The 19,749-nt window shown below is 39.6% G+C and overlaps 1 protein-coding gene and 1 long non-coding RNA gene across 3 annotated transcripts in view; one reads left to right on the forward strand and one right to left on the reverse strand.

The window, feature by feature from the left end:
* Positions 1-19,749, forward strand: part of foxj3 (forkhead box J3) — a 120,819-nt gene that overhangs the window by 83,684 nt on the left and 17,386 nt on the right. For both annotated transcript variants that reach the window (XM_038697741.1, XM_038697740.1), the window contains exon 5: positions 19,512-19,613. In XM_038697741.1, the coding sequence (XP_038553669.1) occupies positions 19,512-19,613 (102 nt within the window). The remainder of the gene's footprint in view (positions 1-19,511; positions 19,614-19,749) is intronic.
* On the reverse strand, positions 1,380-8,052 carry LOC119886797. The gene is made up of 3 exons (XR_005441555.1): positions 7,903-8,052; positions 6,226-6,258; positions 1,380-1,532 (listed from the first exon to the last, which is right to left on the reverse strand). It is a non-coding gene; the product is annotated as an uncharacterized LOC119886797 (long non-coding RNA).

Below are 19,749 nucleotides of genomic sequence, written 5' to 3' on the forward strand. Positions count from 1 at the left end.
CAGGCACTCTACATCGCAGTTCTCTCTACCTCCTCCATGCTCTCTTGCTCTCTCATGTTTGACTTTGTTCTTCTGTGGAAGCCTGGGGTCTCATCTACAACAGCAGACAAACATCATTTCCTATTAGTCGATGAAACCTCAGTATAAGGATTTTTAACTCATGTGCATTTAATTAAATGTGACAACCAAGAACTGACAGATGATTGCAACTCTCTTACCATGGGACAAAAAGGTTAATTGTTAAAGGTCACAAAAACATTTAATATTTACCATCATCAGTGTTGGGCAGTAACGCTTTACTGTAATAATATTACTTTTCCCTGTAACTAGTAGTGTAATTGTAAAGTGAAGTGTAGTTACTTTTCTAAAAAACTCGTTACTAAACGCACCATCCTTGACATGAATCCACGACTGTGCGGCAGCTCAGCGGTACCGTATGTAAAGACCATAGCATACTCGCTGTTGTGAATACGATATTAGTTAATAACTCGGGAGAGATGCTTTGTTTGGGGGCAAAGGCAGGGTGGTAGTGAAAGCAGTGTTTCCCATAATTAGCCTATAATTTGGTTAATTGTCAACGCTGACCACCACATTAATTTAAAAATTTTTTACTAGGCATATTTAAAATCATGTTTGACCAGAGCTGTATTGAGGAGCAAATATTCGTGCAGCACCTCCTGGCTCGCGCTCTCTTTCTCTCTCGTGAACACCGCTGCACAAACTTGTCCAAAGTCTGTGTTCGGTCCCGTTCATACAGTGTTTACTGGGAGGCTGCTGAGCGCGGTGTCGTTGCACGCTTGGCTCCTGTTCTGGTGCCCAAACCAGCGCCGCTTGCTGAGGCCTAAAACCTCCAGTGCCTGAGTAGAGGTGTAACGTTAACACAAAACACTCCCAGGTGCTGCGAGCTCCCAGTCCGGGCTGAGTCAGCTACGACCACTAGGCTAACTGAGCTTATAAGATCACAGCAGCTACTTAATGGCACTTAGCAGTTACTTTAGCAACAAGTAACACATCTGTTCATCAGCAACCTCCGTAAATCACAGAGAGTTGAGACAGAGTAGCTGGGGACACGGGGAACTTTAATGTTATTTTATGAGGCCCAACAGTTACTGTGTTGCCTTAGTAGACAGCAGAGGACGCAGACAGAACTAAATAGATTGATCTGTAGCACGACAGTAATGATCTCTCTGAAAAGATAGATCGTGGAGACATTTTAATCGTCCACAATCTAATATTGCCCACCCAGTAATAAGTAAAGTAATACTTTAAAGGAGTAATAACTAGTAATAATAATTTCTGAGTAACTTGCCCAACACTGACCATCATAAATTAGAAAAGAGTTACAAACAAACACTCAAACAAAAGTACACATACTTACAGTAAGAGTAAAGTAGTACTCTACTTGTCTTTTGACTGAGTTAAAGTATGAAACAAAGGCAGGAGTTTTTGTATATTTCATAATTAAAGCAATTTAACTCACCATCAGTGAGTTCTCCTTATCTCTAACTCAGCGCAGGGGTCAGAACCTCCATCTGAAAAACAAGAGCATACAAAAAGTAACACCTCATACTATATAGTGTGGGTAAGGCTGCATCCTTCTGTATTTGTTAACTGTTAGAGAGTTGAAAAGTGTTTCAGGTTTTAAATGGACAGCATCCTTACTGCCAAAAACATATTATCCACTGGTCTTCCTCTCTTCACTGTGTGTGGGGTGGAGGTGAAAGTGAGACTTTCACCTGTGAAAAACAGCAACAGTCATTTATTATTACTCTGTGCTCTAATAAAACCTAAGTTGCAGAGTACAAAGACTGCCGGTGAATAAAAGGAGTTTTAAAATGACTTGTCTTGACCTTCCAATGTTACTGGCCTGTATGGATCAGTTACACCATTTTCACTATACTAAAACTAGAGCAATTACACACCCAATACCTCCTTTGCGAGCATTTTCTTTCCTTTCTTCATTTTCTTTTTGTTAAACATATTTCACATACTTGTTAGTTGTTTAGATTTTTTTATATAACACTCGGCTAATTTTGTTAGGCCTTTTTTAAATAATGACTGCACATACAGTATAAACACCGTCCGTGGAAATTGTGGTACTGACAGAGGATTAATCAGATAATTGCACACTAATATTATACGAGGACTGAATATCAACTGCTCTTCTAAAGGTGTAACTGTTTCTACAGTGTATATATTCGCGCAACATCTCTCGCTCACTCTCTCCGTCTCTCATGAACAGCGCTGCACAAATCTCTCCAACACAAAGCTGTCAATGTCAGAGACCCACCTTAGTTGGTATAGGGAATTAAACCTGAACGTGTCACTTACAATCGATGCCGTAGCGGTGAGAGTCGAGCTTTCAGTACAACGTAAACAAAGAAAGCAGCATGTAACCTTTCAGACCCACCGCACAGAAAGAGGCCCATTATTTCAGCGACTTGCGCCGCGCTAGGGCACTTTGTTGCTGTGTAGAGGATCGCGCACCGCACGCCATGCCGCAGTCGAAGTACTTTTGTGCTGAACCCAGCGCAAATCGCTTCTTTTCTGAAAGGTTCTTTATGGAAGAACATAGTCCTTTCAATACCTTCCGTCACTGAACATTTAACGTTACATCTGTGTTGAAAAAATGTTGCCAGGTGTAAAACACTACATAACATCAGGAGCTTTTAGACTTTCAGGACTGTAGGCTACCAATTACCTGCATTTCAGTTATTAATAACACTGCATGAATGATGTCTAGATGAGAGTTGATGACAACAATTCAGTTTATTTCCCTCTTATTAACAGTTTCCCCTGGGGAATAAATGAAGTTAATATTCCTCTTATAGTAATAATACTTACATATTATAGAAACACAATTGTTAATGTAATTTAATATTAAAAATCAACTTAAGTTATTACTAGTGAAAATTAATGCATAATCGTGAAACCGTGATTATTTCTCTGACAATAATCTGTAATCGTTGCATCCCTATTGATGATAGGGCTGGGAAATCTGTCACAATTTAGGGTGCTATGATTACATAACAATAATAATTCCCAATGTATCTTTGTGGGTATAAAATTTTTGTTCCATAGAATTACTTTATGAATGACCACATTCATACAACCTAATCATTAAAACCAATATAATAATCACTTATTTCCATTTGCTTTATTAATACAATCAAAGTACACAAACTGACAAGTATGTAACTGAATTGAATCTTGACTAATAAACTGTTGACATCTTTGAACAGACTCCACTTATTTTTCAGTAGGTCGTTTACTTGTCATCCACTCTCAACGTTTTACCCACATTACGACTGTCGCAGCAAGAACTGCATGGTATCTACAACTTTGCAAGTTGACAAGGCACAGCAACAAACTGACTGCAGTCCCACTGACATCTTGCTCTCAGGATTGGCCAAAAAGTTGCAGTCTCTGCCTGGGACTCTACTTTCATTTAAAAAGAAATCTGCCATCAACTTTTGTCTGAGAGAACAGAACGAGCAGGGACTGATTTGAGTTCATGCTCAGGACAAAGGCTTTTTTACATAGTCATTTTAGTAGTATAGTGTTGAATAATACAAATAAATTATGTTAATAACTGACAATTAACGTAAAAGTTAATTTACCTTGAAGAAATAGTTTTTTGGGGGAATACATGTATTGTCTTTCTTTCTGAGGGTTTATTGAGAAGATCAAATCACTTTAGTGTGCATGCTAAATATAAATAAATCTATATTATCTAAAGCTAATTGGCTGCTGGCTCTAACTCCATATTTAGTGAATAGACATGACAGTCCTTTACTTTTCTCATCCAGCACTTGGCGAGAAAGTGAATAAGCACACGTACCAAAATGTTGCAACTGTTCTAACATGTCATAATATAACATCCATAACTTCACTAGAAGTTTTAGTCCGTGTACACGGTGACAGCGTGCGTGCTGGTCAGGACTGGTAAATGAAACTGTTGAAACACGAGAGACTGGCTTGTGCTGAGTAGGGATGCAACGATTACAGATTTTGTTGGTACGATTATAGTCAGAGGAATAATCACGGTTTCAAGATTATCATGATTATTTAATTTAACAACACTAGTAATTACTTAAGTAGGTTTTTAATATTACATTAACAATTATAAAACTATAATATTTAAGTATTATTATTAATATAAGAGGAATATTAACTTTATCTCCCAGGGGAAATTGTTATTGGGGAGGGGAATAAACTGAACTGTTGTCATCAACTCTCATCCACATGTATAAGTTTTAGTGAAAATGATGATGAATGTTCAATGATGAAAATTGAGAACATGTCTCATGCAGCGTTATTAATAACTGAAATGCAGGTAATTGGTAGCCCACAGTTCTGGAAGTTTATAAGCTCCTGATGTTCTGTTTTACACCTGCAACATTTTCTCAGCACAGACAGGAGGAAGCAACAGGATGTTAAATGTTCAGTGACTGAAGGTCGGCAGAGGACAACGTTCTTCCATAAAGAACCTTTCACAAAAGAAGTGATTTGCACTGTGTGGAAGCTGGGTTCAGCGCAAAAGTTCAGCTAATTTGACTGCTGCTTGCGTGCGAGCTCGTCAAGCTTTGGCGTGGCACAAGCCATTGAAAATAGGCCTCATAGCGCAGCGGTGCTGTCGGTTACACCTGCTTTGTTTGTTTATGTTGTACTGAAAGCTCGATCTCAGTGCGACAGCATTGATTGTAAGTGTCACAATTATATTTAATTCCCCAACAACCTGCCACATTATTTAAATAAGTTATTATGTATTACCTTTACTTACTTATTTTAAAACAATTGTAAAATGGGTCGCCAAATTTACTTGGGCAGCTGTTAATCTACCTGGACGGCCCGCCCAAGTAAACCCTATGTGTGGGAAACGCTGATTAATTAACCGTGACGTTTTAAAGCACGGTTAATAGTGAAATCCAGCAATCGCTACATCCCCAGTGCTGAGCAATATCCCATTCAGTCAGCTGTTTACCCCAACCCCTTGTAAAATGTAGCTTTTCCACTGCAGGCTATATAAATCCATCTCGCCTGATGTTAGCAGTAAGATTACTGGCAGCTAAAGTTCAGGAACAGCGTTAAGATTAAGTACTGTAAAATAATCACAACTTCTAAGCCTGCAGATATTCAATTTCTGATTAGGGCTGTACGTAACGATTATTTTTCAAGTCAATTAATCAAACGATTATTTTTTCAATTACCCAATTAATCTAACGACTAATTTTCTGTATTCTAAAAGGAAAAAAGTTGCCTATTACTCGATTAACATACCAATTTATCCAAAATAAATATCAAAAACATTCCTAATAAATAAATCTATATTTTAATCATCCTGATGAAGCACATTAGAATAATGTGTGTATATATATATATATAAAAAATAAGAATAGCAGCAAATCTTAAAATGAATCAAATTTCCACGCCATTGATGTGTTGTGATAACAACAATAACAGACATTAATTATTAGGCTACTTTACTTAAAACTTTTAATGTTTTTGACATGGATTAATTTCAATATTGAGTACTGCAGTATGATAATCAAATGTATTTCTGCATCAGTGTCGGGCAAAGAAAACAATTGAAAGGATTCACAGACTGTACAGACAGTCACAGATCGTCTGTAATGTTAGTTTCAGCTGTTTTCTCGCTCATATGTGGCCGTTAATTAAAACAGAAAATATGAAACGGCCGAACGTTCGATGTCTTGAGGTGTAACGTTATGCTACAATGACAGCAGCGGGGCAAAAATTACTTTTAACATGAAAGCGATTAAGAAATACTACGTGTCCTTGTGCTGATGATGTGCCATGCTCGTGTGGCGACAGAAAGTAAATAGGATTTGCGGTGCTGCCGTCAGTGCTCCAGGATACTTTCGCTCACGTGTTCATGCTGCTTCACGTATTCGTGGACAGTTGTGCTGCAGTGAAGCTTTTCTCAGATCACAGAGACTGTCTGTCTAAAATACTTCCAAACTTTAGATGGTCGAAGGCACGGTCTTGTAGCTGGAGCTTGTCCGGGGGAATCCTGCCAACACTGGATCGACTATGTTGACGAATTGCCCGAGCCCTAAATTCCTGTTTATATTATCGGTCTGCAGCTGATATTGTTTCATTTAAAAATGTCAGCTTTAACGCTGAATCACAACTACTACTACTTTTACAGTGAAGAAAGAAGTCAGTGTCAGGATGGAGTAAAGAGTTTGTAAAGGCACATACCTGTGTTTGACTCATAGCGATCTCTTCCTGGACCTAACACCAATGAGAATAATGAAAATGATGTCATGTTATACTCTGAACAAAATATAAAAATAACAATGTGTAGTAGTAATATTAAGTGATACAGTACTGCTGCATTTCATATCATATAATACATCTCTCTACACAGTGAGAGAGAGAGAATAAACACATGTTTTAAGTGAATTGGACACCCTGTCATAAATACGAGGTTACGTCTCAAGTCTCCAGTGAGACAATGTGCCATTTGTGCTTTGTTTCCAGATACTGCTTTATACTCAGTAGCGACTATTCAGGACACCTGTACAATCTACTGCAATTCTGTACAACAGGTTCAGTTTCTGACCATTTTGTCAGGAATGTGTAAATTCAGTTCTGTTTATTACTAAGCCTATAGTTCAAGGTGTTGTTACACTGAAAGGTGATTTTGCTCTCCCTGTTTATATATATGAGTAGGGCGGAATATTAAACACATCTGAATATGATGTAGTCCAGTACAACATTTTCACCAACTATGACCTCAGTGCTAAAAAATTTAATTCACTTAACACCTATATGACTGTGTCAAAAAAGAAAACTGATTAAAGGCATCATTAAAGTAGACTTTGTGGCAGCACTGTTGTAATGGATTGTATAAGACTTTACAGGTGTACTTTATAAAGTAAGTGTTACTTTTTGAAAATCCGTTGCAGGCTGCGGGCAGATTTTACCTAATTTTATAAACAAACTGTTGTCAGGAAACATCACGTTTTCTTCTTTTTATGGTGGCAACTGTTATTCAGCTCTCCCTGTCAGAAGCTTTCCCTCCACTAACTAAACAGACAGTCACAGAGGTGGGAGTGAGACAGGCAATAGGAAAGGGTACTAAATCAATCAAGTAGTAGCTGATAAATATTTAATTTTCACACAATAAGCCATGAGAACAGAGCTGCTTTGGGATCAAAATAATAATAAAAAGAGACTGTGTTACATCTACTTCAGTGTCCTCTCTCAGGTGTAATGTTGGCTCACCTGTCTTGGGCCACATCCGCACTACTACGTTTCTGTTTAAAAGGAGATTTAAACCAAAAACGATCTCCGTCCCCAGCAGCATTTTATCTGCATAACAGAATGGATCTCTGTCTCTGAATACGTGAAGTGGCCGTCCACATAGCCTACACTGAGCATGCGCGTGCCGGTATAAACAGGAAGCACATTGTCTACTTCGCATTAGTAGAAGATTTGTTAAAAGAAGAAGGTACTACTACAGACTAAAAACCACACCAGAGATAGTTCTGCATGGATCTAACACGAGGTGGAATTGTTACTGACAGTAACAGGGGAGTTAAAAGCAGCTGTGGCAGCAGAAAAAACAGACTGGGATTTGTCGCAAAGCAAATACGGCCTCATGCACAGTAGCCTATAAGTGTATTGTTATTTACACAGAAAAAAATATTTACAATTTAACAGCACTATTCTGTTGCATCTGCACTAAATCCATTAAATATGCACTTCTGCCATCATGTTAAACCATGTACCTATCAATTGTGTGCTGGAGATCTGACTGGAGCGGTTCTGGAGCCACTCAATTAAAGTTAGAGCTTGCTGTTTTCTTCCATTCAAAATAATATTGCACATTAACATCATTTGACAAGAAGCAGAAATATCTATAAATCTTACCTGCTCTGAAATTGCCTCTTGCGTCGGTTAAGATGAAGTCTTCGTCTTTAAATTTTTCAAACAAATCTCTCCAAACTCCTGCTAACAAATCTCTCCAAACTCCGGCCACGCTCTGTTTTCTTCTGCTCCTCTCTGCTGCGCTGCTGAAAGGTTGGGGGAGGGGGGAAAGTTCCAGGTGCAGGGGGGCGTGTCCCTCCGCTGATGGCCCATTAATTAAGCCTGAGCCGAGAGGCTGCAAAGTCACCACAATATTCTCCACTTCTCAGCTCTGACACAGAGGCCTGTGTTACAGGCTACAGTGTTTAAAATAAAGCAAGAAACACATTTATCAGTGACAGTAGAAACACCAGGCTTTACATACTGTTAGAAGTAAAATTTCATATATTTAAAATTTTACTTAACTAAAAGTATAAAAGTACCATAAGCAAACACCGTAATTTAATTGTTGACTGTATTTTATTCATCTAAATCTGAAATGCAGCTAGTAACAAAATCTATACAATTTTAGACGTATAAAGAAAAATGGTGGTTTTAGAGAGTCTTGAATCTGTGGAACTGTACAGGCCACTTTGTGTGTATTTGTATATGGGGCAGCGGAGGTTTAAGGGGGACCTCAACACTGTCAGGAGAACTGTCTGTGTTCCCTCCACATTTGCCCAGGTTCTGGCTAAGACATCATAGGAAGAGACTTGAGGGAGATGCTTTGCTCAGTCTTATTAATGGCTCTTTTTTGTCCTCAGGAGATAAAAAAGGATGCCCTGAGCACATTTTGAATACTGTACCTTCTGTTTTAAGTGCAACAACTTTTCCAGTGCACCATCCAGCTGATAGTTACTTTAAATATAGTACAATGGTCCCTTACTCAAGAAAAGTAGAAATAGATATTTATCACAAGTCCTCAAAAAGGTATAAAAGTATTCCATAGTCATAGTGAATATACTTAAGTATCAAAAGTAAAAGTGCTCATTCTGTATGACATTGTAGTACCTCAGTTCATGCATGCATTCTGTCCTTAATGAATTAATCTCCAAACATCAGTGGTTGGTGTTCCAGTTATGCTGGCTGTAACAAAGTTGTGCAATATTTTCATTGACAAATAATTATTTTTCTTCATCTCAGTAACTTTATAGGGTTCAGATAAACAGCAATAAATACAATACAGGATTTAAAAATGTAGGGGAGCAAAAGTATAAAGCCCCTAAAATGAAAATACTTAACATTTACAGGAATCATATGTGAGGTTTCTTTGGCTCTTTCTCTGGTCTCATATGGTGCAATGTTCAGGGTACTTAAATTAAATTAGACTTATTCAAGATCAGTTAGAGATCTCTTGTTTTGATTGAGGAAGATATAAATGAGATGATATGTGGTTGTTTCTCCTGAGTTGAATTTAAGACGTAGGAGAAAAAATCCTTTGGTCTCACCTTAGTATAAAAGTAAATATTTTCTATTGAGGAGAAATTAAAGAAACACCTATATCTCTTCTTGGATTTTGCTTTTCTCTGTGCAAGCACCTGCAATGTAATCAAATAATCTACAAAGTAACAAATGTGAATCATTTTGGTTGGGAGGGTGGAGGTGGGTGCCATTATAAATGTACCTGAGCTGCCATTTCAGTGACTGACATGTTTTTATATCTTATGTAAAACAGGACATGATCCTGGATCATAGTAAAGATTTTCTCCAAAAATGATTGTTGTAAAACTCTCCCTGCTCTCTAAAACCATTTTTAAGGAACGAAGGCAATCCTTAGTGTCATTAGTCATTAGTATGCAGGCCATAATTTTCCTTTGGTGAGTTATTGTGTAGGCACAGAGTCTCTAAGACCAGCTACAGGTACCACTGAGGAACTAGGAGAGCAAAGAGGGCCCAGGAGAGAGGTCATGTCCGTGTGACCGAGCTGCGTGATGTGGCTGTGGAGGCTGCTCAGTGACTACCATAGTATTTGACAGGCTGAGGTCTTCTATCTTGTCCCATTCAGTAGCATAGCCAGGAACACCAGACAGGACACTGAGGATTCTCCTTGGAGTCAAACAGGTTGGTGACCAGCTGTCCAAAGTGCTGCCAAAGTTAGATCTGTCCAAATACAGGTGGAGCTGCCGCTCACTCCAGTGGCTCCCTGAACATCACACCCTCTGGGCCTACTGTATCCCTGCCCTGTAGCTGCTGAGGCAACTAAAGCTGTGCACGCTTTCACCATCTATTGTATGTGTGTGTTTTAATGAATAAGAGGTTACAAGAAACAACATTTATTTGTTAAACACAGTAGCAATATCTGTCCAAGCACTGTCCTCCAAAAGCATGTATATTTAAGTTTTCATGTTCCCTCTCAGGTCACAGTGCTGTAACCACATGTGTAAATATTGTGAGCAGGGCCAGTGTGGAGACAGCTGAGGTGAATTAACACAAAGTAGTCTGTGTGTTGGAAAAACTAAATTCATAAATCATTTAGGTCAAATTTTTCAAATCATGTTCCTGAAAATAAACTTTCCCCTCCTCTCCTAGCTCCCTATGTAAGCTGTCACCAAGCTGTGTCTGGTTACCATAAAAAAGATCACAGATCAAATTATTACTTTACAGTTGACTCTTTTTTTTGCTGGTCTCTACAGACAACTCTCAATTTTAGATTTATTTTCTGCTGTTCTTCTCTTACCCTGGGATTACTTGCTTTAGATAGATCTTGGCTTCATTACATTTTTCCTTAAGAGACATTTAGGTTTCACAGATCAGAATTCATTAGCCTAGCTCAATAGCTCAGCAAAAAAACAGGTCTGATAGATGCACGAATCTGAGGCTTGAAAGAAGGCCTGAAGTGCTTGGGTTATGGCTAAAAAGACCAACTCATTCTTATTTACAGGTCATCCAATACTGCATAGACTACTATTACACAACCCTGAAGATGGGTTTGTAAATGTATTTATTCTTGGTTTTAAGATTTTATATCAGCATGACAATTATAATCTGTTCTGTTAGCTAGAGTAAGCATAACACAGAATAATAAAAATAATAAAAGGTAATAACAATGAGATACAGAATAAATTATTTTTAAATGGGAAATAAAACAGAAATGAAATATTGACATTACAAATTAATTATAGGATTTGCTATGGACAAATAAATTATGTGTAGAAAATATATAAAGATAAGAAATGAAATGTGACGTGGGGGCTGAATGCACAATAAAAAGCCCATTCTGATGATATGTGATATATGTATGTATATATATATATATATATATGGTATATGTGACAAGTGCAGGGATTACATAAGGGAATAAAAGTCCAGTTTGATGACCCCTTCTCTTAGCAAAAGTGATTTTATAAGTAAATATCCTCAGCCAGATATTGTTAGAAATATACAATTAAATGAGCACCATCATATTTTACAATCACAGGCTGTAAAACACCCTTTCTCAACAGAAATAGTGGCCTTTGGATTCATTTCACGGCCGACTGGCAGAAATTTGAAATGGAATCAAGCCATCTTACGGCAGACGGCCCAAACAGAAATGGAACGCGCCCAGTCCACTTACGTGGACCGAGAGAGGGAGGGGGAGCGAGAGGGGGGAGAGAGAGATACGTTAATCAATTGAAGCTTTGGCGTTTTGTGCACATGAGCTTATTAACTTATTAAATCGCCATAAAACAATCAAATTCGGAGCAAAGCAAAGCTAGTGAAGGTTAAAGTTACGTTAGCAGCGATGCTAACGCGCAGCTGCACCTGCAAGCAGACGTGAGCAGCGTGAGGACCGGACAGGATGATGGACAGAACTTTAAATCAGGGAGAGATACTGGTGGAGGAGAAAGTTAATAGATGATTTAAAAGTGCTTTATTTAAATGGACACGGAGCTGCCAGAACAAGAAGCAGGGGAGAGGATGCTGAGGCTATATAGATGTTTAATTAACAGAAAGGTAAGCATGTGTTTTTATTAACGTTATTCCGTAGTGTTGGATGTTGATTAATTATCTTGAGAGAGTGATGAGCAAGTGGGCGTTTGTGCTGTGAAATTATAAGAGTTGACTAACTTAATGCAAACTTATGTAAGTCCCATGTTGTGGGCATGATGCCTGAATGTAATATTTTGGCTTATTGCTGTAAATACAGTGGTGGAAGAAGTACTCGATTTTCCTACTTAAGTAAAAATGCAGATACCACATAAAAAAGTTACTCAAGTAAAAGTAAAAAAGTACCTGGTTTTAAAATATACTTAAGTAATCAAAAGTACTACACATCAAAATCTATACACAGTATTTATTTTTAAATTCACTCCAGACAGCATTATAAGTTACAGTGAATCACAATAAGGAAGAGTACAAGTGGATATTTCCTATACTGTGGGAGGATTAGCCTGTGTTCTGCTCTTGTAGTAGTTTCCCCCTTCAGACCGACCTCATTTTGGACTTTGGGCATGTGCACGGGTTGTGTTGGACAAGGAGGTCAAAACTAACTGAAACACTTCTCAATTCACAATCTCATCAAAAATCCACATGTTAACGTCTGCACCTCTGATAAAGTGCAACTCACAGTCCCACACAGAGCGAGGTTGGCTTCAGTTTTCACATGTTTATATTGCAAAGCTCTAGCAGCTACGTTAGCACTCGGCCACAGACAAAAACAGAGCTGCTGCACAGTCACACCTGACACAACAATGCTCTCACTACAGTCCTCCCTCTTTAATTAGCCTGAATAGAAACCTCTTCTAGAAAAGTCCAGAGCTGCTTTGAACAGACCTCTGCGCACTAACTCAGTCCTCATGAAGTCTGTTAAGACCGGGGGCCAGTCTGCTGGGTTATTTGGTGAAGCAGCAACTGTTCCGTTAGGGTCTGATGCTGGCTGTTCATCTCTGGCTGCGCTGGTAATGTCTGAGGCTGCCTGTGTTTCACCTGGGTCTGTGGGACCCGCTAAAGACGTCCGGACCGGGTCTGTGCTCGCACTGACTGAGGCCGGATGTGGATCAGCTGGGCTGACTGGCTGGAGTCTGTTCTTGTACTGGCTGATGATCCCAAATTTACTCCACTGACAAACTTAAGCAAAGCCCTTGTCAATGTAATGCAAATCCACTGCTTCCCATCTTGCATTAGTCCAGAGTTGGAAATAAACTTCACTGTCTTGTTTTAAAATGATGTATGAGGAGTGCCCTCACATCCTGTCTGGACTGGTTCACAGATGTTTATTGCTGGAATGCGTGAATAAAATTTTTTAGGCCGTGAATATGAACGCATTTCCACGTGCAATGCGGTCATCTTTTCCGAGCTGCAGTTTATAAACACTGTGGCCCGTCTGCGTTATCAAACATAATAAATAGTTGTATTTTTACTCAACATTGTTCTGTCACAGTCTGGCAAGAAACCAAGACACGACAGACAAGAGCTGCGCTTCTCAGCTGGTTAGCAGGACAGACAGACAGAAATTCACAGCAGCTACACATTAACTGAACATTAGGCTACTGTTACTGTTACCTGCTGACATCAGACTCTGAGAGGAGCGAACACAAGTTTACCTGCCTGCTGTTCCTGCACTTCACTCTCACTGAGCTTCTTTCTCTTCTCGTGCCTAGAAGGATAGTCCCTCTTCATCCTCTCATTTGACACGACAGTGAGGCGGGGCCGTCCACCTCTGCGCAAGACTGACTTTATTACTATCCCTGTGTAAGCCGGTGTCGCATCTGCTGGGTTAATTCGCGCAGAGTCAGCTTTATTAGTTCACATTTGTTTTTCAGTGCTGCAACCGGGGTGAGATCAGTGCTATCCACTGGCCCACCGTGCCGCCCAACAATGCACCAATATATGCACATATTGTTTATTGTGTCACTGTTGTTTAGTTTCAGCACATGTATTACCTGTGTGCCAGGTACTGTCTATAACCTACTGGGTTCAGTAGCTGACAGATGTTGTGCAAAGTTAACGTTAGTTACCACTGAAAGGAAGTATTTCCTGCCTGCGGGAGTGTAAGCATTCAGTGGTGACAGCGGAGCTTCGAGTTCACCAAAGTAGATGAAAAATATAACGTGGATTGTTTAATCTATCCTTTCAGTATTGTTGTTTTATCAACAAGGTTTTGCAAAGCAAGCTAACATATGGCTTCTGCCTTCTGTAGGCTAACATTATGTGTTATTGAATCAAGAATGTATAAACAAGAAACCACATTTTTTCTCTCAGTAAAGCAAACATTTAGGTAGGTAGGTAGGTTTTATTTTCACAATATAACAAGTTGTAGAGTGAAATTGAGTTTTATAACTCCCTTCTGCTACATAGCAGACAGGAAACAATTAATTATAAAAATGGCAACAGAAATAAACTATCATCACTGGAGCAGTGCTGAGGATGAACTAGAGTTTAAGAGTCTGATAGTTTGGGGGGGAAAGCTGCTCTGCAATCTGGTGGTGCAGCAGCAGAAACTTCTATATCTCTTCCCAGAAGGCAGCAGGGTGAACAGGCTGTGGCTAGGTGGGAACTGTCCTTTAGTATCCTTTGGGCTCTGCAGGCACCTCACCTCACTGATATCACTGATGCTCGGGAGATGGGTACCAATGATCTTCTGTTGATCTTCTGAGTGTTTTAATCACCCGCTGCAGAACTCTCCGGTCCTGGGCTGTGCACATCCCATGTTAGTGACGTTTCCAGTCTGGATGCATTCTGTTGCTCCCCTGTAAAAGCTGACAAGGACTTGGCGTGGGAATTTGGTCTTCTTAAGCTTCCTCAAGAAATCCAGTCGTATCTTAGCTTTCTTCACCAGAGTGGAGATGTGAGACGACCATGTCAGGTTCTCTGTGATGCCGATTCCCAGGATCTTGAAACTATTCACCTGCTCCACCTCAGCTCTACTGATGCCGACAGGAGTGTGTGTCTTTATCTCCTTCTTCCTAAAATCAATGAGCAGCTCCTTGGTTTTGCTGACGTTGAGCGGTAGGTTGTTCTCTGAGCACCACTCTACAAGATTATGAATTTCCTCCCCATATGAAGTCTCATCCATGTCGGGGGATGCAGTCGTGGGTGTACAGCGTGAACAGGAGGGGGTTGAGCACACAGCCCTGGGGGGCTCCCGTGTTGAGCACTAGAGTTGTGGAGGTGAGTCCGCCAATCCGAACTGACTGGGGCCCGTTCGTGAGAAGTCCACTATCCAGTTGCAGAGTGTTGTATTTAAACCCAGAGTGCTGAGTTTGCTGATCATTTTCTTAGGGGACATTGTGTTGAACGCTGAGCTGAAATCCACAATCAGGATTCTGAAGTAGGTGGTGTTTTTCTCAAGGTGTGTATATATTAATACATATAAATAGATCTGTTTTAAAGTTGAGAGTCTAACAATGTTGTAGGCAGTCAGCAATCAATGTATAAATGGATTTCTCTGAAAATACTTACTTCTTTGGAGAAGCTATAACTGGCCATATAGACTAGTAAAAACCTGGTTGGGGATAAGGTTAGGTGAGGTGTTTCTGTGTTTATTGCGAGATCTCTCTATGAAAGTGATTTGTGTTTTGGATTCTATTCGCTCATGAGTTCAAGCGAGCACGTGTACGAGCGCACGCCTGGTTGCAATCTTAAAACCGCAACATGAGTGGCCGCTGGAAATTCCATAATGCCCCTTTAATGTTAACATTAATTCCACACCCAAACTTACAGCTCCATTAAATAAAATAGAAAGTTCAATTAACTTAACGTTATGTTACTGCAATTTTTGTTTCAAGATTCACCACTTATCAGATATTAATTATGAAGCAGCTGCCGGGTCAGCAGACAGACACAGCAATCCCTCAACAGCCTCTTGTAACGTTAAATTTGGTCTTATACAAGTGAACTGCACTCACCACATTCAGAGCTACAACTGAAGAGTCTGTGTAAAATGTCACATAAAATATCAGCGCTAACGTATTGCATCCAGTCCAGTCCTGAACAGTCTAATGTCAAAGCTGCAAGGAAAATTGAGATCTGGTGTCAAACTAAACATTCTCAAATCGATGACAGTCCTTCATTTCAAAATGGAGGTTTGTGGTGGTTTTCGCGGTCTGTTAATATTACTGTATTTAGATTTAGAGTAATATTTTCCCAGAATGCATTGAAAATCTACAGTAACATACTGTCCACCGCTTATACAGTTGGAAACAGTTAAAAATACAGTAATAATACTTAAAAGTATAAAAATAAATTCAGTGTATAGTCTGACGATGTTATAACTGACCATGGAGTCGATCACTTGGTCATCCATGTTACTGTTTGCAGGCCTGCATTAACCTGCAGTTAGGCCTGAGCCTCAGAGGTTTTGTAGGCCCACAATAAAAACAATAAAAATGTCTAATGACCACGTTTATCTATACTTTGCGCGACAGTAAGCATGATCGGTATGCGTACAGTAAAGGCAATGAGTCACATTATGACCTTATGAATCTTTTCTAAGGAAGATGCTCCTACCAATAGCTACGGAGTCAACACTGTAAAATCAAGATCACAGTAATAATTAGTTGATCAGCAAACACATGAATGCAGCATTGTAGACAATATTTTGTCCTTGTAATCCACGTTTCCATTGCAAATGATAGCCTTTAGATATTATTGGAAACTATTCAGAATCCCCCTCCTTAAAGGGGAAGGGGATTAGTATCATAATCATTTAATATTGCATTGCAAATAAATTTTCATACACACAAAGCGATTACAGTACTGGTCCTACCAGGCTGGACATGCATTCTGCCATAAAACGTATCCGCCCTCTATAATGCACAGATGTTAATCTGATTCCATTTATTTTGATTTTACAGTGTCACATTTTAGGGTCTAGTTCTAGCTTCCAAACAGTAACATGGATGAGCAAGTGATTAAATCCGTGGTCAGTTTTATCATTGTCAGACTATTGCAAAAAAATTTTGCTATAAGATAAATATAAAGTTCAACATAATGTAAATGTAAATCTGGAAGCCATGCATTAGCTTGCTTTGCAAAACCTTTTTGATAAAACAACAATACTAAAAGGATAAATAAACAATCTACATGTTATATTTATCAGTTACTTTGTTGAACTCGAAGTTCCTTCACAGCTGAATGCATGCGCTCCAACTGTCGGGGGAACGCCTTCTATCTGTGGTACCTACCTTGGCACGACACCGGCCGATCAGCAGCCTCTCTGTGCTGATACTGGAAATGTGCATGTGTATTGTTGTGGGTTACAGTCAAATGTGTCGTTTGACTTTCCAACAGCCATATACAGTATGTAATTTTGGGACACTTGACAATAAACCTATTTTGTCATTTAGGTATGAGGATGTGTTGCAGCAATGAACCATAATATACAGCTACTGCATTGATGATGCAGGTGTCATGCTTAAACTCATATTTTTATTTAAAAAGAAACAATATTTTAATTCAATTGATATTCTATAACATATATCTTACTCAAAACACAAATTACTTACATTTTGATAACAAATAAGTACTTACTAGGAGTAGAAATATGCAAAAAAATATTATCCTCTGAGGGTATCAAAATCACCAGGATTTTTTGCAACTTACAACTCAGCAGGGACATGTCACAAATGTGTTTCAACTCAATACACATCTGACTGGCTTACAATAAAAAGTGAAATTTATATAACAAGCTGCTGCATTGGAAGAAACATCTTACAGCAAAAAAGTGATGATGTCTTTATAACAGACATTTCTCACTAATGGGCAATACACAAAGAGGAAATCAATTTGGAATTTAAAAATTGAGCATTTTATATTTAAAGTAGATCTCATGCAGATGTCTATGAAGATTCTCAGTCATCCAGGTCATAGTTATCCAACGAAGGTTAAAATGAAGGGCAACTAGACTTGGTTGAAGCTTCAACCAAGTCCAGTTGCCCTTCATTTTAACCTTCGTTGTATAGATCTCATGCAGTCTGAAAATCCTTCTACAGTTTAATGTTACTATTAAACAGTAGTTTAATGTTATAAGTGAGTTAAACACATTATAACCTTGTTAAATATTTAAAAACTAAGGGATAGTAAAATAAAACAAAATGAAATTTCATAATATGTATTTTATTTTACCTAAAAAACCATGAGACATGTCTTTCTCTAGTTAAAGTTGCTCCTGTGCAATAAATCGGTTATGTCAATAGAGGGCGATAGAGAGCAAAAAGTGTGTGTATTCAGAGTACGTACACACACCGAAAATCCACACACATTTTCGATTTTGGCATCTTTTTGAGGACCTCTCTGAAACTTTGAGAGAAGCATATAAACAGACTCTAGAGGCCATTACAGTGAAAATAAAGTGAGGACCGGCCTAAATGTCCTCACTTTGCAAAATGGTCCTCACTCCAAAGGTTAAAAACCCTTGCTTGTCCTCACAAAGATAGCTGTACAAACACACACACACACACACACACACACACACACACACACACACACACACACACACACACACACACACGCACGCGCGCACACAGACTCAGCAGGGGTTCATATCCAGATTTTATGTAACTGCCTCTCCATGCTGCTTCACTAGCCTGTCATGAAGTGGGGTCCTTATTAATAAACTATGCTCCAGGCAGCCATTACATACATTACATTCTGCGCTCACTTTTTTTAACAAACATCAATTAATGCAGAGTTGTGCGCGCCGGCTATTCTGAGCGTGAGCTCTTGTCTTTAATTATGGATGAGTTTCGTCCAGCGTTGCGTACAGCTGTAGAGGTTTTAGTGAGCTGCTCAGGTTGACCTGGCCCTGGGGCTTCCTGACGCAGCGGGCTCTTGTCTACTCCTTCCCCACAGTGTGGCTGATCAGAGGCTAGGAGGAAAGGAGGATTCTGTTAGGCTGGCGAGGCCAGAGACGCCATTGTCTCTGCCACACACACACAAGCACAGAGACTACATAAAACTTACCATGCTGTTCATGTAGTCTCCCTACAGCACCGAATTACTGTCTCATTCATTCAACAAACTGCGTCTCTGCTAGAAATGTAAAGGTAGCGGAAAAGTACATTGATTTTAATATGCAGCTCTGCCAACTGTTTCAACTAAAGCTCTCCTGATGCAGTTCTGTTCATTTGTGCATGACACAAATGAACGCACCAAGTGAAGAGTGTGTTTTCTGTAGGACACATGCACTGTGCTCACCCCTCCCCCTCCAGACACTGCCTGCCTACAAGGCATTCCATTAAGTGTCTCAGACACTGAAATTGAGAGTTTGTGAAATCTCATTTATGTTTATCATGAATTAAAAATGGTATTGTTGGCAGCCAATCCTCTTACAGTAAGCAGTTTTGGGAGACAGGCATGGCAGAGTTATCTCTCACAACAGTGCGCCTATACAGCTAGACGAGGGCGTGTGTGTGTGTGTGTGTGTGTGTGTGTGTGTGTGTGTTGGATGGGTGGGAGGTGAAGGTGGGGATAAGTGGCTGTCTCATCTTCTCAGAAAGCACAGTTCAAACGTGACCCAAATAAAGGTGTTGCTCTTTCATATGACAATAGTTGTGTATTTTTTCTGTATAGTGCAGATGGATCTGGTCTGAGCAGATGATTTGTCACAAACATAACACAGGCCTTTCCTTGCAACCTGCAGTGGGATCTCAGGTGTTTTAATAATTGGGTAGTGTTGATTTTATTTATATTTTTTGTCTGCCCCCCCATAGGCTTCAACGCCGTACAGCCTGGAGTCGGAGTCTTTGGGGATGGAGTGTATGATCTCTGGAAGTGCCTCTCCAACGCTGGCAATCAACACTGTGACTAACAAGGTACTACAACCAGCCATCCAGCCTCCAGCTCCAACACACACCTGGCTACACGGCTGCACCCTGACCCCACCCACTTCTCCAACCACCTACAGCGCCATTCCCCACAGAGAGAGGAGCACTCTAGTGGAGGGGAGAA

Source organism: Micropterus salmoides, unplaced genomic scaffold (genome assembly GCF_014851395.1).
Source record: "Micropterus salmoides isolate LMB-PRFRI ecotype aquatic unplaced genomic scaffold, ASM1485139v1 Ms_hic_scaffold_4, whole genome shotgun sequence".
In the NCBI taxonomy this organism is placed as follows: domain Eukaryota; kingdom Metazoa; phylum Chordata; class Actinopteri; order Centrarchiformes; family Centrarchidae; genus Micropterus; species Micropterus salmoides.